The sequence below is a fragment of the Bos indicus genome, chromosome 11 (assembly GCF_029378745.1).
Source record: "Bos indicus isolate NIAB-ARS_2022 breed Sahiwal x Tharparkar chromosome 11, NIAB-ARS_B.indTharparkar_mat_pri_1.0, whole genome shotgun sequence".
NCBI classification, from domain to species: Eukaryota; Metazoa; Chordata; class Mammalia; order Artiodactyla; family Bovidae; genus Bos; species Bos indicus.
In genome coordinates this window covers 18,739,603-18,765,460 of record NC_091770.1, presented here as the reverse complement: position 1 = coordinate 18,765,460, position 25,858 = coordinate 18,739,603, and the positions used below count along the sequence as shown (strand labels likewise).

Here is a 25,858-nt window from a genome sequence, read left to right as displayed (position 1 = left end):
ACCAGAGTGTGTGCAAAGGAGTGGGCTGGGCAGGGGGTGAGGGGGGGCAGGGCGGCGCGCATCCATCCCTGACAGAAAACAGAAAGGGATAACTAAGTGCCAATCAGTCTCACACCTGGATGGACAGCACCCCACCCCCACCCCCTTGCCCCGCCAGTTGACCAACTCTGTCATGCAAAGGGAGAGCATGTGAAAAAGCTCCAGGGTCTCCAAATGAGGCAGTGGCTTCTTCAGAGGGGTCTTTCCCACCTTCTGACATATTTGGTTTCTAAAGTGAGACTGTGTCTCGTCTGAACAGGGACTGGACATCCCTTCCTGCCATCTGCCACCCTCACGTCCACCAGCTCCTATGAGTCTCCCCTCATTCTGGTCTGCTCCTCCCTTTCCCCCCCCTCTACCCCTTCCCCCTGGCCCCACGTGCTCTGGCAGCACAGCCCTGACCCAGCAATGAGGAAGCCTGCCGGCTCAGTTTGCCACGTGGTGCCCCCGCCACCTGCTCGCCCATGCTGGGGAGCCGGCTGGGTCCACGCGGGGAGGCAACGTTGGCCAGCACTTCCTTTCCCTCCGTCCCACCCCAAGGCCAAGGGGCAGTCTACCCCTCCCCTGAGTCTTTCCTGTTTCCCAGGCCAGGTCCATCCAGGACACTCACTGCCAGGGGTCAGAGTGCCACATTCCAGTGGCTTCACACCCCCACAGGGAGGGCTGGGATTCCTGCATGGGGGGTAGGGGTGGGGCAGGGCGGCAGGCAGGGAGAGAACTGTTCAGCAGAGGCTGACTCGCCACTGTGCCCATTACCCTGAGACCAAGGTCAAGGGGTGGGAAGGGCAACAGGAGTCCCACAGCTCCTTCCAGAGTGGGCAAGAAAGAAACCCTCAACCTCGCTGGGCTTGGAAGAGGCAGGAGTAGCAGAAACTGTAAAATGCAATCAGAGAACATAAAAAGCTGGGCCTCAGTTCCTTAATCTGTAAAATGAGGGGGCTGGCCTAGAGCCCTTTTCCAAGGGCCCTTCCAAGCCTGTGATTCTGACCCCTGCTACAGCAAAGGTTCTCTGGCCTCAGACATTTCAAGGTCTGATGTACTTTCAGCTACAAATAGAATGCCATCCTCATTCAGAGGGCAACCAAACCTCTTTAACCTCCCTAAGTAAAACTCTCCTCTGGCAATACTGGATTCCTCTGCCTCCAACTCCGCGTCTCCCGAAGTCCCTCGGTGTCTTTCTTGTGATCTCTGGGCCCCTTGGGTTTCAACTCAAGCCCTGCCTTCTCAAAGGCTTCCCAACTTCTGCAGAGCCCCAGGAGAAACCAGGCTCCTGGATGTGCATCCATCGAGGGCACCCTCTGCATCCTAGGCCGCAGAGTGGTGGGACTCGACACCACCCGCACCAGGTCTGGAGGGTGGGCGTCGGGGGCACTGGGAGGCCTGGCACCCAGTGCTGCTGAGAACCTCAAACACAGAAGCTCCACTGCACAACGAGCTGGGGAGGAACGAGACGCTGGGAGCCCAATGCGATCGCTAACCCCTCCCAAGGATGGTCAGGGTGACTTCCTCTCCTGGAGGATGGGGGTGTAGGGCTGGCATTCAGCCTCCTCAAGACAGGAGCCAGCCTGCTCATCAGCTACCTGACAGATGGGAACAGAATTTGAGAGGGAAGGTAAATAAGATATGGTGCTGAGGAGAGTGGGGAGGAGAAATGAGTGACGAAGAACCCACTGAGGGCTGCCATTCATGTGATAGACAAAGTCATAAACAGCTTTTGTTAGCCGGGTTCTGCCTCTGTAATATGCTCTGTGGAAAACGCACTCCTACGTGGTCAAAATCTACCAACTACTTCAACCAACTGTCTACCTTTCCCTGTTTTTTTTTTTTTTTTTAAACCAAGCAGTTTTTAATAAAGCCCTATGAGTAAAGTCTGACAGCAAAGACTAACTCTGTGGATAAGATGATAAAAACAAACCTGTGAAAAGGTTTCCTGATGTAAAGACATCTCACTCTAAGCAACTGCTTTTAGTTAAAAAAAAGAAAAAGAGAAAACAGATTCCCTGATCAGTTTCTTCTGGTCAAGCCAGGATTCCACACAGAACACTCCCTTTATTTACTAAGACCCAAACACTAGTGAGAGAGTACGCATTCTGTGTGGTCAATCATCTGGAACTAACTAGAACCTGGACTTTCCCCCCCACGAAGGTACTACCTTTCACAGGAAAATAGTTCAGAGTTCTGCTCAGTACACGCTGCACGTCACGGCTCCCCCTGTGCTGCCAGGCTGATGGCCACACAGGAACACAGCGGGGAGCTGCAGCAGAAGCAGTCAGGGGCCCACACAGTGAGTCCTGGGAAGCGCATCCTTTCACGAAGACCAGGTTTTAAACAGGCCGCTTCAATATGGGTGAGAGAGGCAGAGGGATGGTGATCACACACTCCTGTTCTTTTTATAAAACGGTGAATCCAGATGATTCACCTGTGAAATAATCCTGCCATACAAGAACCATACTACACATATCTACATTGGAATAAATTTATTTTTTTGAAGTTGGGTACCAGGGGAGAATTCAACAGTTAAAAAAATTGTTTTTGGAATACAATGAAACATTAAAAAAAAAAAAAAAAGGTGGGGGGCAGGGAACCGTGATTAAAAAATGACGACAAGCAACAGAAATGGCATTTTTAAAAGGCAGGGCAAGCTTTTTGGTCTGAATGAGTATGTGTGTATGTTTGTTTAAAGCTTTTCCAATTTCTTCATAAAGAAAAAGGGCTGTTGCAATCCTGTTGCATAAATCATTTTCTGAATCCATAAATAGTTTTAGAACGAAATAAGCACTCATAAACCACTGACAACGGACTTCAGGATTATGTTCTTGTCACCTTTATGGGTATGATTGGTATTTTGAAATCATCTTTTCCAAACTGTAATCTCTAGGTCCTGGTCAAAAGCTCTTGTCCTTGTGATCGCTGTCCCTACTAAGAGAACACAAGGATATATACTCTTTAGTTCTCACCACAGCAAATATTATCAAAATAAACTTTTAAAACCAACTTTCTTAACTTAAAAAACAATGACTTACCTCTTTCTATTAGAGCTGTGATCTTCATCCTGAGTACGGCCCAGATGCCTCATCAAAGATGAGCGATGGTGCCCTTCTTCCCACTATTTCATCAAGATTTTATTTGGAGACCATTTATTCCTCTCCTGGTAGATGAGCAGTAACTTTGAGAAAAGCCCTCAACTCAATACCCCAACAGCAAGACAGAAACACTCATATCAGGCAGCAACTGCCTAAGGGTAAAATCATACACAAAACCTCCTAAAAGGAACCTTCCAGGCACTGGTGTGATGTAAGGGAGAGAAGAATGTCCCATGATTTACTTATTAACTGAAAACATTATTTACTGAGCAACTGCCACTTTCAAGGCCCCACGCTAGGCGCTAGGTGGGCTACAAAGAAGCAAGAGCCTATTCAATGAAAGGGCACCTTGCTACCCATCTCCACCTCAAAAGCAAACATACGTTAGAATGTAGAGTGAACCCATAAAGAGCGAACAGAGCCTTGTTTCAATACAGCTATCAAATATGCTGGAGTCTGAAACCTTCCAACAACAATGCTCACTGGAAACAAATCCCCTGATTAAGCTGTTTTGACTTTTCAAAATTACCTTGGGAGCCTGTGAACAGGAATCAAACTTCTGCCATACTGAGTATGTTAGGTCTGATGAACAAATCATAGGCACACGGTTACTGATAATGAATCTGGAACATTCTGCTACCCTATCCCCAACCACAGGATAAATGTCTCCATGCCTACAATGTTTTGTTGCAACCAAATATTACTACTTTCAAGGCAAGAGATGAGGAAATAATTTTTCCATCTTCTGAATGTTACAACTATTCAACAAAATCTTTAATGAGCACCTATTATGTATAAACCACGGTGTTCAGAAAAAATGACAACATTTAGCATGCACTTACTACATATAAGCCACTCTTCAAGTGCTTTACACAAATGAGTCAACTTAAGTCATTCCTCCTAACAACCCTATGGATTCCTCATAACAATCTTATTTTACAGATGGAAACTGCACACAGAGGTCAAGTAGCTTGGCCAGGATAATGCACCAGGCAAGTCGCTGGGCGGGACAATGAACTGACTTCAGAGCCAGGACGCCCTCTAGTATACAATACTGCCTCTCATTTATAAAACATGGTTTCTCCTTAAGGAACTTATCATCTACATTTCTCCTGAGAAGTCATTTCCTCTGGGCAGTGTTGAAGACCACAACCCTAAAGCGACCTGGCAATGCCTCTGAGCCCTTCAGGCGGGTAAAATGCCCCAAGTCCAGGGTGATTCACGGTCTGGCGAGCAAGCAACAGAGCCGAGGAGACAGGGCCAGCACTGGGAGCCAGGCCAGTGCCACCACTGAAGGCAGGCGAGTTGCCCCAAGATGAGGAGGGCTGTGGTCGGGCGTGCTGGGCAGTGTCCCCGAGCTCGTGACAGCAGAGAGCACCTGTGTGCAAGATGGGGCTGATCCAGGGCAGGCACTGGACATGAGGCTTCCTGAACCCACATGGGTGGGAAGCAGTGGAAAAGGACTCAGAACCTGCACACGGGGAGGCAGTGATCACAAAGACACCAGAGATCTGGGGGAGCTCAGGGGCTCAGAGCTGCTGCCCTCACTGAGTGCCCCTGTACACGGTAATATATACCCAGATACACACAGGGCCAGAAAGCCTCACATACACACCCTGCCCCACTCCTGCCCCAAATGCTATATATGCAGACGCTTGGAGTTCATTATTTAAAAAAATAAAAAAGTCTCCCGACAGGTTGGGAAGTTATTTCACTACAACTGCAGAAAGAAAGGAACAGAGTGGCCACGATGGGTCCACTGCGGGAAGACTTCTGAGACACCCATACCGATGGGACCCAGACACTGAGCTTCATTCACCCCTTGAAGCACCAGCTCTGAGAGGTAAAGCATGAAGCAGCTAAAAGCAGACCCATCTACAAACAAATCCATCCAGCACTTACCCTGGCGAGAACCTCCAAGTCTACAACCTCCCTCAAACTCTATTTATGACTGTTTCCACAGTCTCACATCTCAACAGCCAGAAATAAACTCAGGGCTCTCAAACCCAAACCTTTCCTCCTGCCCCTCACCCAAGCTGGCCAAGCTCCAGGGCTCTGTGAGCAAGGAAACACAGCCCAGCGACACTGTGCTAGCACTCAGCCGCTGCTGGAACATTCCTCTGAACACAGAACCTTACTCTCTACCATGGGACAAGGAACACACATGTCCATTGCATTCTCCATTGATTTAAACACTCGTCATCACATTATTAGGAAGGTTCTGAAAAGAAAATACAAGCAGTTTGGGTTCATAATAAAGATCAACTGATTAATGATTAACTGTTCTGCACTGGAAGCAATCTATTGACTCCCACTTTCAAATAAAGTTGTATAAATTGATTACAACAGGAGCTACAGGCACTCTCCCCCGTGTCACACTTTTTTCCAAAGAGTGGTCGCCTTCCCACACCTCTTTATATTCATCCTGGAGACACAATTTCAATACACATATTTTGGTGGTTGGTAGCAGGTGTCAAATTATTTGCTTATTATTGTTGAATGTAAGTATCTGTTAAACTTTATGCTTTAATTTGGAAAAAACCTTAACAATAGACTTGTTGACTTTAATGTTACTGTCTCATGAAAGAACTAAAATTCCACAAATATCCAAGGTTAAACTATTACATTTGATGTGACTTCACCTTAAAATTACCTTTTCAGTACAAAGTGTACTCTTATTTTAAATCAATATGCCAATACAAAAAGTATTTATTAAATTCTACTTGTGCATATGCACTGCTTTGCTGTATGCTATGGCTTAAAGAAGACTGAACAGGTACTCTCTCCAACCAACAAGAAGTCAGGTAAGGTAAATGCCCAGCGCTTTCTGGACTGAAATATGTTGACTGGTATATATCATGCATGATTCACAAATCTTCAAAGATTCATGATTCAGAAATTGTAATATTAAAGAGGTAATACAATTTAGGTCTTCCTTTTGGTTGTAATTTATAAAAAATCTCTCTGAGGCCTGGTGATTTGATTCTGCACAGTTTGCACAACTGAGAACCTGTATTTTAATTTAAAAAATTACAGAAATGAATCTGAAACAATATCTGTATCTTTTGAATGTAAAACTGGCATCTGAATTGTAAAAACCATTTTTAATATTGTATCATCAATAATAATACAAGGAAAAAAAGTGTTTCCCTGATAGAATTTCAACAAACTTAATTGCAAAAATGATCCAGGTTTTTCGAAGTGTTAGGTGTGTGCCTTGCTGGATAACTCCTAGTCCTCTGGTAGAAGAGGGCAACTATTTCAAATCCTTAGAATCACAGGTAACATCAGTAACAAGAGCATATGTCACATGCATGCAAAGCACAAAGGCTAGTCCCTATTTAAGGCATAGTTAATTATATCCATTTTTCATACTAAGTAAACATTTGTAATCCAATAATGCACTACCAAAAAGCAACAGAATTAAAATGTCTCTACCCAGTGGGCTGGTTATTTGCACAAACCCTACAAGTCATTACAGAGCTTCGGTGCCCTCAGCGTCAGTACAGTTCTGGCAGCAGCAAAGATCTAAGACAGAACAATGAAGGGCCACAGAACTCACACCACAAGTCCCAGACACAAGTGGTCAGATCCTTAGTAAGGGGACAGGAGACAATCATGGGCATCTGCTTGGACAGCCCAGGCACTCATGGAAACAAATTAAGACTACACAGAATTTTCCCGTAAATTCACCTTGAATGACGATTTTTTTTCACTTCTTGCCTTTTACACTGTCCTGGGGAGAGGAAGTGAAGTGGAAAGTTGCAGTCAGTACACCTAGATTAATCTGCTGACATCACAATAGAGACTATGGAGCAACATAGGAAGATGCATTTGGTGTAACTTTAAGTGGAAAGAAGATATGAGATGTGATTTAAATATATATATATATATATAGAGAGAGAGAGAGAGAGAGAGTGAGAAAGACAGAGAGGGAGGGAGAGAGAGAGATACCAGACAGTTTTAAGTGGAAAGAAGCAAGATGTATGGTGTAGGATACAAAAACATATGCATGTAGAGAAAGCCTATACAAGATGTATATATAAAAACACACAACTGATTGCCCTTGGAATATGAGCATTTTGGGTCACTGTTTCTCTTGTTTTCCAAACTGTCTAGTAAAGTTATGTTACTATTATAATAGTTTTCTTAAAAAGAAGGCAGAACCCCTAGTATTTGGCCTCAGGACGAATACTTTGTTATGGGAAATAAGATATTCAAGAAATACAACTACAGAGAGGAAATTTAGGTAACACTTTTGATCATTAAAGGGATTTGGGTCTCTTTTTACAAGGCAAGGCCTTTCCCCACATGTAACTAAGCTCCAAGAATCTCTGAGTATGAAAATTTCTAGGGAATTTCTCTATCAGTCCTTTTGATGGTCTACCCTTTTTGACACATGGCCAGGGTAGGACATTAGCCACCACAGATCTGATGAGGACCTTCTTAACTGCAGCAGACAAGGTGCAGGAGCGAGATGCCCACAGCTTTATGTAAGTTGCTTAGGAGTCAATCTACATGTACTTACCTATACAGATTAATAATGGCACACACAGAATTTTTTGTTGTTGTTGGAATTAACAGAACCTAACACTCATGGCACCCCACTCCAGTACTCTTGCCTGGAAAATCCCATGGCCGGAGGAGCCTGGTAGGCTGCAGTCCACGGGGTCGCTGGGAGTCGGACACGACTGAAGCGACTTAGCAGCAGCAGCAACACTCCAATTAGAAGAAAATGCTATCATCACAGAGAAATGGACATAAGAGACGGACTCTCCGTCTCTGAACGGAGACAAGAGCACTGACGCCAGGAGGAACTTTTCCACGGTTGCGCGTTGCGTATATGGATGTGTGTGCACATGTCATTTGCAACGTGTGCACAGCTGTGCACTGCAATGAGAGTTTTCTACTGGAAAAGACAGGGTCTGTGCTTCCATTCACTCTAAACACAGGCACATGTGCAGCCTGCCCACTGCCCGCTGCCAGTCCACTGGTTCCCCTGCAAGGCTTCCCTAGGGCACTGATGAGTCAGTCTTTACTCCTCAGAGAGCCCCATGTGCTTGCTTTCTCTGGCATGAGCATGAAATTTCCCCCCAGTGCTTTCACTGGGGTGGCTGTAGGCAGGACAGCCAGTAAGAGTCTGGTTCAAGAAACCGATTTCTCATAGCTCTGTGAGGTAGCTTTCCGGACTCAGAGCAACACGGCTATCTATACAGCGGGAAACGGTACTTGCGGGTCACACTTCACACCCTCTCCGGCTGGTCCTTGGCTTCCAGGAAGTCTACTTTTCAGTTACAAGGACTGTTTACCTTGGCTTCTGACCTAAGGGGCACTTCCCTCCTTCAAGTGTGTTTCCCAGTCCTCTGCCTCCATTCATTTATTTTATTAAAGTCTCAGGATAAAATGTGCTGTTCCGGTAGCAAGAACAGCTCTGGACCTTCACCCACCACCTTAAATAAACTGAGGAAGCTCAGGTTTGAGGGGCACACGTGTCTGAGTTGAGCAGCCTCCACCATTTAAGTCAGATACTCCCCCTGCTGATAAGGAGGTAGACAAGACAACACTTGAGGAGAACACACTTGCCCCCAGGGTCTGAGAGCTGACTTTTAAACTTTCAACAGTAACGAAACCACATGAAAGTTAAAAAGAGTATTTTTAAAGAGTTAGAGGAACATCAAATGGATTCTCAAAAATTATCTCACTTAGAACCTTCACCTTTCATTGCCAGCTAAGCATTATATTAATAACTTCACTTAGCAATCAGTTCCAGCTTGCCCTCCTCCCACCATTGTCTAACAACCAGTGGTGAAGAATAAAAGGCTCTAAAGTGAGTTACTGGAAAGCCACCAATTCATGACACCCACACTATGAACAATCACCCTCAGGTTGCGAGACGAGGCTCTTTAAGGCAGGAAAGTTGAAGGGACACGCTACAGCGGTGACATCAAAATTAAACTTGCCCTTAAACTTAGCCTAAGACAATGGAGCTCGCTGGGCACATTCACCAGAGTGATAAAAGAGTCTGGGTGCCTGAGCTATATCCAGGATGGTTCTATGTTGTTTAGGAACCTGTATACCTGATCTTGACCAAATCGCTTTCCTTTCCCAGTTGAAAAGCTTAGCGCCAAATATGTGACCCAAAGGTCATAACTTACTGTTGTGTCCTTAAGTGTCTCAAGTTGCACTGTCTGAATTTGCAAACCACTTTCAGACCTTCAGAAAAATAAACAAACAAACAAACAAGCAATGGGGTCATGGCTAACTGTGAAGGAAAAAACAACTCCACACTGCTCAATAACAAGTTGGGACTCTAGCCATGAGTCATCAAGAATTCCTCCATCTCTGAAGTCATAGGGCTTGGAGTGAATCCAAATGGGATTTTGCTTTTTAAATTCCTTATATTGCATTCCTATGGACTTCCTGTGAAAACCATTGTGTGGCATTTTTATTATTCACAGTCATACACTTCCAACCCTCCTGTTCCTTCCTCAAAGAAGCTGTACAGTTAAATTCCTGAGGACACGTGCAGATCACCTGGGGGCAGTAAACAGGCTGTGTCATTCACTGGCACAGCACTCAGACTATTCAGTGCAGTTTGTTAAACTCCCTCATGTGTCGACATTGTCGTCTTAGACCCAATCTTGGATTCGCTGAGAATCCAAAAGTTTGTTTCATCATCACCGATTATTCATATGGTCACCTGGAACTAATTCGTACTTGTTTATCAGTTGTTTCTAAGCAGCTGATGGCCACAGCATCTCCACCGCTACAGGCACAAGATCCCTGGGTGGTAAAGACCTTATAAATAGCCACCCACAAGGATAATTCCTACCAATGGATGAAGGCTTGGTGAATGAAAGATGACACCTGTATGACAAACTGACAAGAAGAAAAGTCCCCACAAATAAAAATTGCCTTTAAATATTTGCCAAGATAAATATAGCTGAAACTGACCCATTGCAGCAAACTCTAAAAAAATTAATTCTAAGAATGATTTGGGGGAGACTTCTCTGGTGGTCCTGTGGCTAAGACTCCCAACGTGGGGCAGGGGGCGGGTTCGATCCCTGCTCTGAGAACTAGATACTGTAGGTGGCAACTAAGAGTTCGCATGCTTCAACTAAAGATTCCACACACTGCAACTAAGACCCAGCATAGCCAGATTAATTACTTAATTAAAAATAAACATTTAGAAAAAGAATGATTTGGGGAAAAAGGGGTAGGGGAGGACATGAGACGGTCTCAAGTTGTCTTCTGCCAATAATATGAGACTTCTCCCTAGGATTCTCTTTACAGGTAAGTGTCATCTATTTTAGTTTCCACAATACAGACCAAACTGTTCAGATGGAAAAGTTGTGTAGGATATCTTGGATGACCTTGCATCGAGATTTAGTCAACAAATGCTCGCTGAGGTCTTCCTGTGCGCCAAGCTCTAGAATAACACACTATCCTGGCACTCAAGGGGATCACAACGAGGCCGGGAGACTGAAATGTGAACCCTAACACAGTGTGAAAAATGCTATAACAAGGGAAGAAGAAAGTGCTATCTATGGGCAGGGGGAGGACAGGGAGGATGGCATTATTTTTTTCCCAGCAGAGCAGGAAGGCTTCACAAAGGAAGCAGCATAAAATTAGAGAGGCTGAGGATGAGAATACATTTTGAAGGATATGTGAAGATAACTCTGGGGAATCTGAAAGTCAACACCACATTGATTTTCCAGTGGCTACTTTGCCTCCACACCTTTGAGGGCAACAGATACTAGGAAGTATGTATCAAACATACCTCCTAATTTTCTGAGTTCTCAAAGGGTGTTTGTCCAAGATAATCTTGAAATAAATCATAGTCAGGTACCGAATGAATTTAGGAGCCTACTTTTCCTTTACCTGTGGGCTTTTAGTAATAACATGCAAATTACTAAGGCTCTAAGGGAAGTTAAATGCTTATTACACTAAGATTATTTTAAAAAGTACTGTTGGGATCTTTATGCATAGGACAAGAAAAAAATAAAGCTCCCAGTTCCTTCCTTCCTGGCCGTCATTCTTCCTGTTTCTCTCTCTGCAACCCTTGACACCTTCTACTTTTCTGATGCAAAGGCAGAGGCTCACATATTCACACACAGTTTAGAAAATACAATACATGGACTATTTTCAGTGCCAAATGCAGCTGTAATTATATATTTCTTTTGGACATGTTTTATGTTATTAAAGCATGTAAATACTTTATCTCCCTCAAGTTTTCCAGAACTCTATTGGCAGTCTTTTTCCTTTCTCCTTCCAAAGCATCAGATACAATTTCCTTAACTTGCTTGCTAAGGGCACACCTTTTCCCAGCACAGTCTTTGGAAATGATTTATCTCTTTCCAACAAAACACACTTCTGGCTTCTTGTATCTCTCCCTTTCTGCGCACCTCTCTCCCCGTGACCCCCCACCCCCTCCCCCCCGCCCCCAGAGGTGTTCCAATTCTCCCCCTAAATTTCTACTTTTCCTATCACATGTAAAATTTCCATGTAAGGCCAGAAGTTATGTTTAGTGATAATCTACTATAAATCAGCCCACACTGCCTTAAGGATAGTAAAACTTTGGTCCCCATCACCAAGAAATGAAGTCAGTCATTTTCCTGCGCTCCACTTGTCCAGATAGGTATCCCAATTAACCAGGCAGTTTAAAAGCCAAAGTACTTTAATTAAATTGTTTTTTTAATGTCATAAAACAATGCACCATCTTTATTTATTAAGAAGTCATTTTCAGTTTGCTGATCTACAGAGTAGATAGTACACTTAATTTGCTTCAAGCATGGAAGCTGTTCTCAGCACGTCCATAATACAATGCAAAGTATTCTTCGTGTTGTGCCACAGCCGCTGAACACACACATGCACACGCACACACTCTATATGCAAAGTCACAAAGAAGGAATTATCACAACTTCCTGTCTCTCAAAGTCACATCTGTAACTGGACCAGGGGCCAGTTGCTGATGCTACGGATACATTTTATCATCCTGGACACATCTTCTTAAGCCAGCAAGGCTACCACAACTTCATAAAGATTCTTTTATGTTTTTAGCACTTTCTAATCCACAGTATCATATTCCACAGTGTCAAATGAGTTCTATGTACTGGCAAACACTGCTTTTCCCCCAAACATTTCTACAGACTCTTCTGCCAGTCTACTAGCCCGGACACCATTATTCGAAGGGTCCTCACTGAGGATGCAACCCTTGGCAGCAACTTCTCTTCAGAGGTCGGTTATGTACAGCCAGAGAGGGAGCTGCATGCAGCCATGCTGGGGAGGAGGTGGAGGCAACAGGAAGATGCTGCAACACGTGCCTTTCCAATGGCTTTCAGAGCACATGAGATTCAGCTACACTGGGTCATGGCATGGATTCATCAGGAGAGGAGGAGGGCCAAACCATAGCACAAAGCTGTGGGTGTGAGAGGTACCAAATGGACCTTCTAGAAGACTCTCCTGCTAACAGATACACACTAAACCCTCTGGCTGCTTCTAAGAGAGAAGTGTAGGGCCCCAGGCATTCAAAGTTTTCTTACTGCCCCCACAATTTAAAAGTTCTTAAGCTAATATGCATCAACCTAGCAGGAAGAAAACCAAATAAAGACCTATTGAAACAGCAAAGAAGAGTTAAGCAGAAGTTCTTCAGGCAAAAGCTCGGGTTACTAAATGAATACCACCCACCCCTCAATGGCTATTTCAGATGCCATCACTACTAGCTATCCAGAAATCTACCCTGAAAGAGAGAGGATAAAGGATTTAACTTTTAATATTATCTTCAAAAAAGAAAAGGAGGAAAGACAGAGCAAGCCATAGTACTCCACTAGAAGTGTTCTCCATTTAACAACATAAAATGTCTACTCAGTTAAAAATCATCTTTGGGTGTATAAAGCAGTCATAGAAAACCAGAAGTAAAATAAGTTCACACTGCTTCATGGAAGAGATCTACATAATAGTTGCTGAGTTTTCTCTTGTCGAATACTCTCAAATGGAGTATTTAGCGCTCAGCAGACTTATTAACGAATAAATGTCCAACTGGAATTAACTAGCACCTCATTCTGGAAGGCTGCTCTTGGCAAAAATGTAATATTCACAAGGCACAGCAGGCTGACTACAGTGTACACCACGGGCTGGGCTGAGCATCGCATTCTTCAGAGCCATACGTATGACGTCAAGTTAAGGGCCAGGGGTCCACACCACCTAGCAGCTCAATGCCCTGTCGCTGGACAACGTGCGAAGGAAGGGTGAAGCTTCTAGACCCCATAGACAACTTTCCAAGCTTCACGGTTGACCTGGACGGGAGAATCTTCACTGAAGATTTGCATCTCGCACACGTGCGGAGCACCTCCCCGTGGGGGTGGCAGGGCCCTCCGCAGAGCCTCATTCACTTCACCCTCCCCACAGGAGGCGCAAGAGCCCGTGCAGCCCGGGCCCCTCCTTTTGTGCATGATCACTGTTATGCTTCTTTAAATTCAGCTGCTGCTTAAGGAAACTCCCTGGCAAGTGAAAACAGCAGCAAAGGTAAAAGAATGCTGAGAATTTGGCTGCTGCCTGCAGTATTAGGAAGAACAGCAATTACTCAACTCTCTCCGAGTGTCAGAGGCAGAAACGAGCATGTGAATTTGGGCAAGTTTTGGCCTGTCTTTGCTCAAGCTTCTGCCTTTGCAGTATCTGTCACCTACCCACCTCACAGTCATAATAACTAATGAAGTAAATGAGAAGATGGAGAAGAGAGTGGAAGGCAGCAGACCAATGCAGACATAAAAGAGGTGTAAATTCTCTCGGATCCAGATTAGACCACAGTTAACACGGCTTAAAGATCACCAGCGTTGAAAAGATGTCACTGACTTCCCAGTAACTGTGTTTTGCTGTCTCCGCCGCCTCACAATAAACATAACTACAGGAGAACTCCTGATCTCTTGCTCCAAGTCCTTCCGTCTATGGCATTTGGCATACAGTCATGTAGACACTACTGCTTTTTCCTTCTCTGGCTCTGCAGACACAAGGTAATAGTTGACTCTTGCCCAGGACTTCTAGGTCATAAAAACATTGATCTTAGGACCAGAAGGGCCTTAAGATAGCATCTGGTTCAGTTCCCCTGCCTTCAGGTAGGTAACTATTTAATTCTCTTTGGACAAATCAAGGCAAAGTCAAGTCAAGGGAAACTGAGAAGGTTTTATTTCAGTTACCGGCGATTAGAGGATGGAGGAAGACCTGGAAGCCAGGGCTACATTTTTTCTCCTTAATCATACTAGATTCATGTACAAGAATTTTGCAAAGTCTACTTTTCCGAGCAGCCCTAAATCCTACCGGCAACAAATAATAATCTATACAAATCCACTCATTCTTTTGATTAAAATATGGACATGTATTTGGCCCTTCATTTTAATGTTTAAATTTAATGGACACGGTAATAAATTTTTCTAAAATCTGTCTGAAATCTAAGAACTCACTATTTCTGAACACACAGCACACCCAATCTTTCTCAAATCATTTAACAATCCTTCAAAGATTCTGGCCTTCAGCGAGAAAACTGTCTAAAAATCTATCCCCCTTTCCTCCCTCAGAATGTAAATGCCCTTCTTGAAAAGGGGCAAAGCTTCCAACTATGGAAAGTAAGGAAAGTTTTTTCAAGATGTGCCTCTGACAAGATGATGGAGTGTCCTGCCTCTGCAGAGCCATAAACACACACTCTGAGGGGACAGAGCCCACACCTCTGTACAGGATTCCTCACACTTACAGGGCTCAAGTAGTCCAGCGAATCCTCAATATTCAAAGGCCAGTTCTGGCTACACTTTTTCAAGACAGGTTTGTCTTATCTTGGCAGGTCTCTTGGAGTCTTTAAAAAAAAAAAAAAAAAAGAGGAGGTATCACAAGTCTCCAATACTGAGATGCCTTTTGTTTTATCCGTTGTGAAAAGTTTCGCTTGTGGCCTTTGGATAAGATGCTAAGTTACCTCCTGTAGACCGAGATTTTGCAGGCTCAGGTTTCATTGTGCCCTGCCAGAAATTCCTTTCTGTTTTGAATCTGAGATGTTTGTTTTTTTGTTTTGAAATACTAAATAAGATAGGCACAGTCTCTAGTTACAGCCTATACCTTTATTATTATTATTTTTTACCTTGCCACAGCCAGAGTGGCTGGTTGCTAAGGACATGGCTAAAATTTCCAAAGGGCAGACCCTTGTGATTCTCTTCTCAGGGACTTGAAATGTAAAACACCTGAAAACACAATGAACCCTTAGCTTTCTTTCTTAAACGTTCATAAAACAAATATTCCCAGGATATTTCAAAATGAAGGTGTTCTTTTTGGATTTGACAAACAAATACTTAAGCAGAACTCTAAAATGTAGAAGTTTCTCACCTTGCCTATAGGCTGCATATTTGAACATCCACACTTGTGATGAAAGCAGCACTACAATGATAGGTACTAGAGTGTCTCAGTAAAAAGAAAAAACCAATTTTGACTGTGTAATATGTTTTGGTTGTCATGAAGAACATAAAGAGTTTTAAACTACTGATTTCAAGGACTGTATCATCATTGCGTTTCCTTCTCCATGTTGCATAATAGCCAATATAAGGTATTTGCCTTGTAAGTTCTCAGCCCATATTTACTGGATAAACAGAGGACTTGAAAAAAGTCACAGTTCCGAAGTGGGACCTCACCTACAGTCGGAACCAGAGAGACAAGAACGTCAGGTGTTTTAATTCTAGCTGTTCTTTTCTAGCCTTCCACTGCAGCACAGACTCTCCAGAGAAACCACAATGCAAACCCAAAGTAAAGCTGCAGCATCAGTCCACGTGGAAGATGGATGGAGTGCGTCGGATCAATCAGAGCAACGCACATGCACCCTGGGCACCACCTCCTGCTCATCCCAAGCTGCCCTGGCCTCTGAGCCAGCGGGCCTGCTGCTTTTTCTTCTGGAACCCCAGTGACCCTGTCTTGCCTTGGCAATGCTCCTGGGGGTGCTGTGTCTGGAAACCCACAGAAAACTTCTAACAGTAAAATACCATTTAACGCACTTCCATGAGTCCATATGCCATCCATATTAACATAGGTCACCTTTTAAAAAAAATACTAATTTGAAATAGCTCTGTGGAAGTAAGCATTCAAACAGCAAAATCGAGCAGATGGCCACATTCCCTGAAGCAAAGGAACTGAGAATTACAATCATATTGGGTCAAACCTATGAAGGTGCTTTTGGTACTGCTACTGCTGCTGCTGCTGCTGCTAAGTCGCTTCAGTCATTTCCGACTCTGTGCGACCCCATAGACGGCAGCCAACCAGGCTCCCCATCCCTGGGATTCTCCAGGCAAGAACACATGAAGGTGCTTTTGGTACAGAGACCTTCAACTCATACTCCTCGTTCTTGGGGATTCACTGTCCCTTTCTCTCTGACAAACATCAAGAGACCATAATTGTTGGAATCCCCTGTTAAAGAGATTTAGTTAAGTGTGGTCAATCCACAAAGCAGAAATTTTCTTTAACTTACACAGAGAGAAAGCTAACAAATTAAAGAGAGAGAGTGAAGTGAGTGAAGTCGACTCTTTGTGACCCCATGGACTGTAGTATACAACGCTCCTCCATCCATGGGATTATCCAGGCAAGAGTACTAGAGTGGGTTGCCATTTCCTTCCCCAGAGGATCTTCCCAAACCAGGGATTGAACCTGGGTCTCCTGCATTGTAGGCAGATGCTTTACCATCTGAGCCACCAGGGAAGTCCACAAAAAGAGAGAGAGAAGACAAAAAATAGAATGGAAATTGAAATATTAACTATCTTTTTCAGTACCAGGTACTCTACTGGCCATTACACATATTTTTGTGTGTCTATGCAAGTATATACATAACACACATACATGTTAATCATATACATTTAATACATGTAATAATTCTCTCCAACCCTCATTGTAATTATTTGATAAAAGCTATTACTATTCCATTTTCACAGGTAAGGAAACAAACTCAAAAACAGTTAAGCAAACTGGTGGCTTACACAGTTGAACATAGTTGATTTAAACGCAGGTCTGTCTGGCCCCAAGGCCTGCTTTTTCCCTACCACACCCTGCACAGATGAGTGAGCAGGAGGAAGGAGGGGAAGAGACCCCCTCAGGCCTGGCTTGCTGCTGCACCCCCCTAAATCCTTCTTAGTAGTCAAAGGTGGAGTTGGGGCCCCTCTTAACTGCCCCTGAGATGCCTAGCACTTCCTAGCTCAGGCCTTACTAGCTGTAAATTATTGTCTTGGGCTACAACAGATGGTCCCAGTTTTCACTGTCTACCTTCAGACCACAGCCTTTGAGAAAGTTGGGCCCCTATCTCATTTATTTTGGTTGAAAACTAATTATTACACAGGTCTTACTATCACACGCCATACTCATGCTACATGCTTTACATGCACTATCTTTCTGCTATTTCAAGTGGTCCCCAGCAGCACTGGCATCACCTGAGAGTCTATGAGAACTGCGGACTCTCTGGCCCTATCCGGATTACTGCATCCAAACCTGCATGCTTAATGAGATCCCCAGGTGATTTGTGTGCACATTAACATTTCAAAGGCGCGGTTTTAGCTCATTTAATCCTCAGAGCAAACCTAGGTGGTACCTGTCACTATTAACAGCTGGGGGAACTCAAGCTTAGAGACGGTAAGTGGTATCACGAAGACCAGAGCTTCAGCAGCTGCTCAGTAAATACTCACGGGCAGAGGGGAGCCAGGAAACAGGTAGGGCTGCAAAAAGAATGGAGGCATGGCCTGGCTGAAAGCCTGACCTCTGGTTTTGCCTCGTTTGCACCTACTTCAGGGACAAGTGAGACTGTGGCCCCTTTGCAGGTGAGTTGCAGCTCTACAAGCTGTTTCTTCTGCTCAAGCCAGGCGAAATCCCATGTTGACCGCCAGTGTGGACACCCCAGGAGCTAGGAGCAAAATCTTCTTCCAGAATACAATAGAAAATGCACACTGCTAGTAAGTGTTCCTCCTTCCCCAAATATTAGCCCACAGACAAATGGCTAAATTTATGGTTCCTACAACCTGTGGCAAAGAACCTGCCTGCCAATGCAGGGGACACAAGAGACGTAGGTTCAATCCTCTGGGTTGGGACGATCCCCTGGAGGAGAGCATGGCAACCCACTGCAGTACTCTTGACTGGGGAATCCCATCAACAGAGGAGCCTAGAGGGCTAGTCCATCAGAGTCGCAAAGAGTCAGACATGACTGAAGCGACTCAGCACAATGCAAAAAATTTCAGATTCCTCCCTCTCTATTTTTACTCCAAATATACAAATTTTACAGAAACTATTTAGACCAAGTATAACAAATGGGCATCAGGAGGAAAGGTAGCAAATAGCTTCAGAGGCCTTTTAAGTTTTTTAACTCGATGAATTTATGGTGTTGGGATACGAGGGGACCATAATAATTCCATAATAATCTGCTCCCTTTCTAAGAGCCCAAACTCCTTAACCACCAGTGATGAAATACTCCGATGGCTGAGAGTTAAACAGAACAAGAGAATGAGCCCGTATCAGATTATTTTACTTCTACTGCTTAGTAGCTTTGTTGTCCTTAAGTGTTTACCATATGCAAGCCCCTTGTTTTAAGTGCTTCACAAGGTTCACTGAGTCCTTACAGAAACCCTATTATTAACCCCACTAAACAGAGGAGAAAATGTAGATGCACAGAAGCAGAGTGTAGATTTCACCCCAGAAACCAAGTTTCTAACCATTACACTCTTGGATCAAGATATAAGTATTTCTCACAAGGAATTAATTGGGGTTGGGAGAGGGAGATAAGGAATTGAACCCTGTTCACTCAGTAACTACAGAAGAAAAAGGAACCTCTTGATTTTTTATTTTTAAGTGTGGGACCCAAATGAACCAATGTTTACCTTGAGGGCATTCTTAAGAATAGTTCACCACATCTCTGTCCTGTCCGGAAGACCAATGAGGTCTTATCCAAACTTGGAGGTTTTCCATGATTTGATCAGACTAACTGGCCAGGACAAGCAGCAGAGAGTGGTGAAATCAGGAGATGCTGATAAACAAACAGTTCTCAGTTCACTGCCGATGACACTCACCTGCCTGGTGGAAGAAGCTAGAACAAAGAGAGAAGTGCTCCCAAAACGAAAGTGCCACTTTGAACAACAGCTGATAGAGCATTAAACATGTTGGGAAGCACTCTTGATACCTATCACAAGAACTCTGAGAATGGGTAGGCTCCCTTCCCCATCCCCCGCCAACAGAGGTCTTACTCAGGCTTCTGTACCTTATTGGACTTTGAATTCTCCTTTTCAGCTTTGCCACCTGAGCCTGAAAAGATCACCTCAGATCCTGCGATTCCTACAACAAATTTTAACCACATATCTCACTCACCAACTAATCATATAGAGACCAGAGAAATCACTTCTACTTGGCTTGAACTTATGATATAGACTTTTGAAGGTCTTGCCTCATTCCTTATCTTGATTATAAGAGTGGCTGGAGTAGGGCTCAGGTTTGAGAGGTCCCCAGGCTTCCCAGCTCCCCCTCCTCTCCTGCCACCCCAGGAGAAAGCCTTGTACAGAGTAGATCAATGAATGAGTGATTGATTTCTATGCAGAGACAAGCCAGAACTTTAAAAATTCAGCTTTGGAGAATTCAATCTTTGAGAAGGAAGGATTTCAGTTTGTTATTCATTCATGCTTGGCTAGTCCACTGTTTCTTCCTCAAATAATTAATTGAGCTTTACTGGGGTGTCTCCAAAACCCTCATCCTGCATGTGCCCTGGGGAACACAGTGTCATAGGAACCTGCTTCAAATGTATTTACCTTCCACTCATTTTACCATCATCTCCCTGATGGTATTTACACACGAAAGCAGCACTGCCATCTCTCATGTTAGTTAGTGCATGTTAGCCTGAACGATGTTAAACACACCCACATTTTTCAGGAATTTCACAATTAATGTCTGGAATGTGTTTTGGATTATTCTTCAAAGGATGACATAGTTGCCCTAAGATGCATTCAGTATTTTTCCCCTCCCATTTGTCATTCTTTAGTCCTCCCACTCCATTATCTTTTTGGGCCATCTGTTTTATCCATTTCCCCCCAACTTTGTAATTCCTGCCCCATGATTCCCTGAAGCATCCCCTTGTTCATCCAGATCATCACATTTTAAGCCATAAACACAGAAACCTGCACCGCACTGCTAGTTCTCCAGGCCAGAATACTGGAGTGGGTAGCCTTTCCCTTCTCCAGGGGATTTTCCCAACCCAAGGATTGAACCCAGGTCTTGCAGTTCGGATTGCAGGCAGAATACATTGCTGGCAGATTCTTTACCAGCTGAACCACAAGGGAAGCCCAATAACTCCCACAACTGGTTGTAATGCCCAAAGTCTAAGGATTATTCAGATGGTTTTCTTCATAAATTAATAATATTTACTACAGTAAATTTTTTTTTTTTTTTTTTTACTACTACAGTAAATTTACCTGTATGCTCGTCATGGCACTTGGAGAGTAAATGCGTGTTAATGGCAGCAAGATCCCCAGACGTGCTGTTTTTGCCCTTCCAGTGCTATGCCACTCAACCCGCCCCTTGCCAAGTGTTTTATGTGACTGGACTCCTTGACGGCAGTGAGGGTTCTGTAAGCTTGACAGTCAAAATCAAAGTCATGAAGTCCTGTCATTTGAATATGTGCAGTGAATACTCTCTCCACATTTTGTCAATATTTACTCTGGGGAAGAACTAATTATTTCCTTGTTTACTTACATTGGTTCCTCTTCCCATGCTGTATTAAGGTGATTTCATAGGCCCTCTGCTTGCTTCTGTCTCTGGCATCTAAGAACTTTACCTAAAGACTTTTGAGATGGAAACTGAAACACCTTCCTCAAAAACAAGGAGCTCTGGGTGTTTTCATTTTTCTAACATCAGTACGAGAATATTAACTTTGCCCATCCCCTCTTCTATTTAACTGGTAAAAATCCAAATCCATGGACTCTTAACTCTGAGTCCTACATTATAGATGGATGAGAGGAGATCTGTGGCTAGTGTGCAACCGACTGGTTTGATTTGTTCCCTGGCCTCCTAGAGCCTGTTCCCTAGGCCTCACCTCAGATCCTCCAAAAACCTTTTTCCAAGGAGTCGTCATCTCCAGTGAGTGAAAAAAAACCATAACCTTCTTAACGTCAACAGTTTCAGAAAACATTCCATTCTCTGCTGTGAATACCCACCCCACATCCTCGGTTTTACTTACTGCCCCGTGACAAGTGGGTGGAAAGAAAAGTTAAAATACCTGGGGGAAATCAAAGGAGGATTGAGCTTTGAAAGAGACAGTTCTCACATGGCAGAGGTGAAAACACAGTTCCATTCCATAAACACGAACCACTGAGTAAATAATCACCAGGTGGGAAAAAAGTGCTTCTCTGTGATAGGGATCGCCTGGCTCTAAGGCAAAGTTCTCAGAGCAAAGCACTCTATAGTGTCCACTAGGTTCCTCACCACTCTGCCCTCACAAACCGTCAAGCTTAAGCCATTGCTGCCCTTTCCTTACTTAGAGAAGGCTGGTCATGCTCCCCCCACCCACCCCTTCCTTACAGAAGCATATTATACGAGTTCACAGAGGAGGAAAAATGGACCTCACCCCGTGGTCTGAAACATAAACCTCACTGGCCAATCCAAACATTCTTCCTAGAAAATCTCATTTGAGTATTTGTTTTCAACCCTGTCTTTCATGTTCCAAAGAGGTCTCCTACCCTGTCTTCTCAGGAGTTCAGACTCCAAACTTATTTCTATGGCTTCTAAGCGATTTACCTAGAGGCAGGCACCCTAACCAAGGAGCAGGCCACTTAGGAAGCTGCAAAGGGCAACAGGAAGACTCACTGAATCAGTGGAAATGGGAAAGGGATCTTCCCAGGGGCCAGAAAGCACTTCACAGAGTAGAGAAAAATGGAGGTATCTGGCTCTCTGCTCAACTTTAAATACAGACATAGCCAAAGATTTTTTTTTTAAAGGAACAAGTATGTCAGGATTTACTTAGTTAACAGTCTAAATGATGCAGAAAAGAAGTCCAGGTGTATATGTCACATGATTCACTCTTCGCATCATTTAACCTTTTCAGAAAATATTTTTCCCTCAGTGTTCTTTCTATGGAAAAAACTGTTCTTCCATGTATTCAATGCACATTCACTGAGAGCCTACTATGACTCAGGATGCCTTAAAAACCTAAGGCAGGGAACCACAATTTGGAAGGGGTCAATTTCAGACCCTACTTTATCTACTTACTTTGTGAACTGAAGTTAAAAACCTGATTTTTTTTTTTCTCTCATGAAGCTAGTATGGGGAGTGATATAAATAAAAATTACCGCAAGTTGGCAGATAGAGCAATGTAATTTGTATTTAAATTATGTCAACGAAAACAGGTGAGTCATGATAACATTTCTATACCATGTAATATGTTTTCCTCAGTATAGTCAGTTAAACAAGTTTCAAAAGAGTTTTCATTAACAGATACAACCAGTAGGGGTCATTTTAGTGCAAAAATTGCAGCAAAAGACTTCCTCATGAACAAAATGTATCAATTTCTATTTGTTAGTTATGATAATTATGTGCAAATTTCTGAATAAAAATGGAAACTGAGGGAAACACTGGCCATTCAGAAATTTTTTGCCAACTAAGAGAAAAACAAGAGAATGTCAGCATCCTCTAGGGTAATTACTGCCATAGAATGACTCCTCTAATTCTTAAAAAGGAGAAAGAAAAAAGGCTACTCACTTATCTTGTTTCCATAAATCTTGTAATCACGTGAAAATTCTTGAAATTTTAGACACCCTATTGAAACAGCTGTCTAAATACAATCATCATGCTAGGTAACACTGTCCTTTCTACTTCGGGTCCATAGATTGCAACCTGATTGCTGCTTTTAGAGTTCTATAAAAAAATAAAGTAAAAAAATGCCCTGAGCACACAAAATTGGTAGCTGAAAACAGGCTGGCTAGATGGAAAGTACTGTTAAAGAACACTAAATGTGATATCATCATGCCAATAAATACTTCCAAGCATTTTCAAGATGAATACCAAGTGTGTAGAGTGTTAACAGAAGAAACGAAGCTATGAGGGATCACCTCATTTCAGAGGAATAAAAGGCTCACCAACAAACTGCCAAAATAACTCTATACAATGACACCAGGACATTGGTGCCAAAGCTCTTGATTAGCGTGAATGTTCCCTGAACTCCACATTTTCTTCACCAGAAATCTATCATGAAGTAACAAAACAAAGGTTAGAATCTTTAGAACCTTCCCAAGTCCTTCTCAGAGCACAGCAGTTTCCACCACATTTAACCTTGTTTCAGGGTGCTTGTTCTTTTCAGATTTATGGGAGGCTGGCTTAAGTAAATTACACACTTCAAGTAGCAGGGTTCAAAGCTGCATCTTTTGGTCCAACTCATTCAGAATTCCCAAAGTCAAACACATAAAATTGTATCAGAAGTTAATCTCCTGGCCATTTTTCTTCTTTGTGAGAAACAAAAACATGTTATACGGTGGGACTTAACACCAGGTGAGAGGCTTTTGTACTTGAGGTAAACAAACTCTTGTATCCCAATGTCCTCAGGGTGCATCGGTGCACCTCCCTGCAAGTGTTCCCTTCACTCATTACTGCCCACTAGCTTCCAAACCAGAAAGGCCATCCTGATTTTCCAAAACTGTCCAAACTTTAAAATCTGCCTGGTGGCTCAGTGGTAGAACCCGCCTGCCAATGCAGGAGACGCAGGTTCCATCCCTGGGTCGGGAAGATCCCCTGGAGGAGGATATGGCAAACCACTCCAGTATTCTTGCCTGGGAAATCCCATGGACAGAGGCGCATGGCGGGCTATAGTCCATGGGGTCTCAAAAGAGTGGGACAGGACTGAGTAACTAAACAACAATAATCAACAAGCACGCACGTATGTAAAGAGAACCACAGAATGGAAGCCTTTCAACAGACCCTTGAGGCATCTACTTCCCCTCTGTTTCCCAGCACAATAAACAGACACGCAGAAGGATGCTTCAGAATAAACCCCTCCCTGGTCTCCTGCGCGCAGGCTGTTGAGTATTGACGAAGACAGGAGCAGGGGCGCCTGTCCCTCCTCCGCCCCTCCAAAGTAAGGCTGCTGCGCTCTGCTCGCACACCAGGATGCCCCAGAACAGCACCACCGCCCCAACGTCAGCCCGAGCAGGGATCCTGCGTTTCACTGGTGCTCACTATTTGGCATTAGCCAAATAAACGGAACTCACTGCGTCTCTCTAGACCCCAAACCTGACCAGGCACCCCGAGGCCGGCGGGCAGGGCTGAAGGCCAACACCCATCAACAGTGATTCTCCCAAGAAGGAGGGCTCCGCTAACCCAATCCTTCTCCTTCCATCAGACACCATGGTGCACAATACTTCACTGGAGAAACCAGCAGAACAATCCTCGTTATTAAACACACACACAAAAACAAGCAACACGACTGGAAAGACGCGGATATCTGCTCTTAAAAAGCAGCCACTAATAGTACAGAAACAACTTTTCACTCCTAGGTGCAAGCCCCCCGCCCGGCCCCCCACCCCTCCCTTCATTCAGGAGAGAAAGCCTTTGACCACTTTCAATAGGCAAATAAATGAGTAACCACCGTCTGTAACTTCCCCTGGGCTGACATATTCCGGAGCTGAAACTGATTTATATGCGCAGGAGGAGGAAGGGGGTGAAGGAAAAGCGCAAGGAAAAAATAATACAAGAGTCACACAGGGAGTGTGAGCTGCAGACACGTCTCCTCCGCCTGCAGAAAATGGACTTGAGTGGACGTAGTGCAGCACTCGGTTCCACACTGCGCTAGTGCGGGGAGGGCGGCAGGGGCCGGACTCCTCGAGGGGCTCGCCATAGCCTCCGCAGTGCCCCCTGCCCGCGGCGCCCCCACCTCCGGGCGCAAAGCCTGGCCACTCCACCCAACCCCAACCCGATGGGCCACACGTGTGCGCGTTTGTGCGCGGCCGGGGGCGATCTCCCACCCGCCGGCCCCCACCCACGCAACCCAACCTCTCCCGCGGCCGGCCAGGCATCCGGGGAAGCAGCGAACTGGGAACCCAGGGACGCAGGGCTCACTCCCGGGGGTGGCGGGCGCCCCTCCTTTCCGAAGAACCCTCTCTCCTCGGGAAAGTCTCGGCCAAACTTTGTTCGGCGCCACCAGTGCCGAGGGGGCGGCGCGGGCCAGGTGGGAGGGGGCCCGCGGCGGGCGGCCGTACCTTCGCAGACGCCCACTTCGTACTCGGTGATGGAGTCGCCATTGAGCGGGGGGCGGATGACACAGCGCAGCCCCCGGTCGCAGGCTCCGTGGAGCCCGTAGGCGCCGCCGCAGCTCTCGTTTCTCTGGCGGGCGCACATGTAGCAGCAGCCGCAGAAGCCCTGCACGATGCTCCCGGGGCAGCTCTTGGGCTCTTCGCACTTGGACTCGTCGCAGGGCAGGCAGACCAGCGCCCGGGTGCCGGAGCGCGCCAGCAGCAGCAACAGCCCCAGCAGCGAGACCAGGAGGTGCCCGCAGCCGGCCAGCCCCCTGCCCCCCGCCACCAAGTACATCCTCCTGCGCCGCCGCCGCCTCCTCCTCGCAGCCGGGCCGGGAGCGGGGCGGGCGCCCTCCCCTGCGCGGGGCACACGCGCCGCCGCCGCACCCGCAGCCCGCGGTCCTCGCCGCCCCCCTCGGGGCCCCCGGGGCGAGCCTCCCCTCGCGGGGCGAGGCCCCCGCTCCCCCTGCGGGCCGC

At 45.1% G+C, this 25,858-nt stretch overlaps 1 protein-coding gene and 1 non-coding gene across 5 annotated transcripts in view; both read right to left on the bottom strand.

Annotated features, from left to right (window-relative positions):
* The window catches only part of CRIM1 (cysteine rich transmembrane BMP regulator 1), a 209,324-nt gene extending 183,577 nt beyond the window's left edge, over positions 1-25,747 (bottom strand). For 2 of the 4 annotated variants that reach the window (XM_070798500.1, XM_070798499.1), the window contains exon 1: positions 25,346-25,743. In XM_070798500.1, the coding sequence (XP_070654601.1) occupies positions 25,346-25,676 (331 nt within the window). In that variant the 5' untranslated portion in view covers positions 25,677-25,743. Of the gene's footprint in view, positions 1-25,345 lie in introns of all 4 variants that reach the window. The other 2 variants (XM_070798502.1, XM_070798501.1) reach the window with 2 other exon arrangements.
* On the bottom strand, positions 16,770-16,841 carry TRNAC-ACA (transfer RNA cysteine (anticodon ACA)). The gene has a single exon. It is a non-coding gene; the product is annotated as a tRNA-Cys (tRNA).
* Positions 25,748-25,858: the final 111 nt, after the last annotated feature.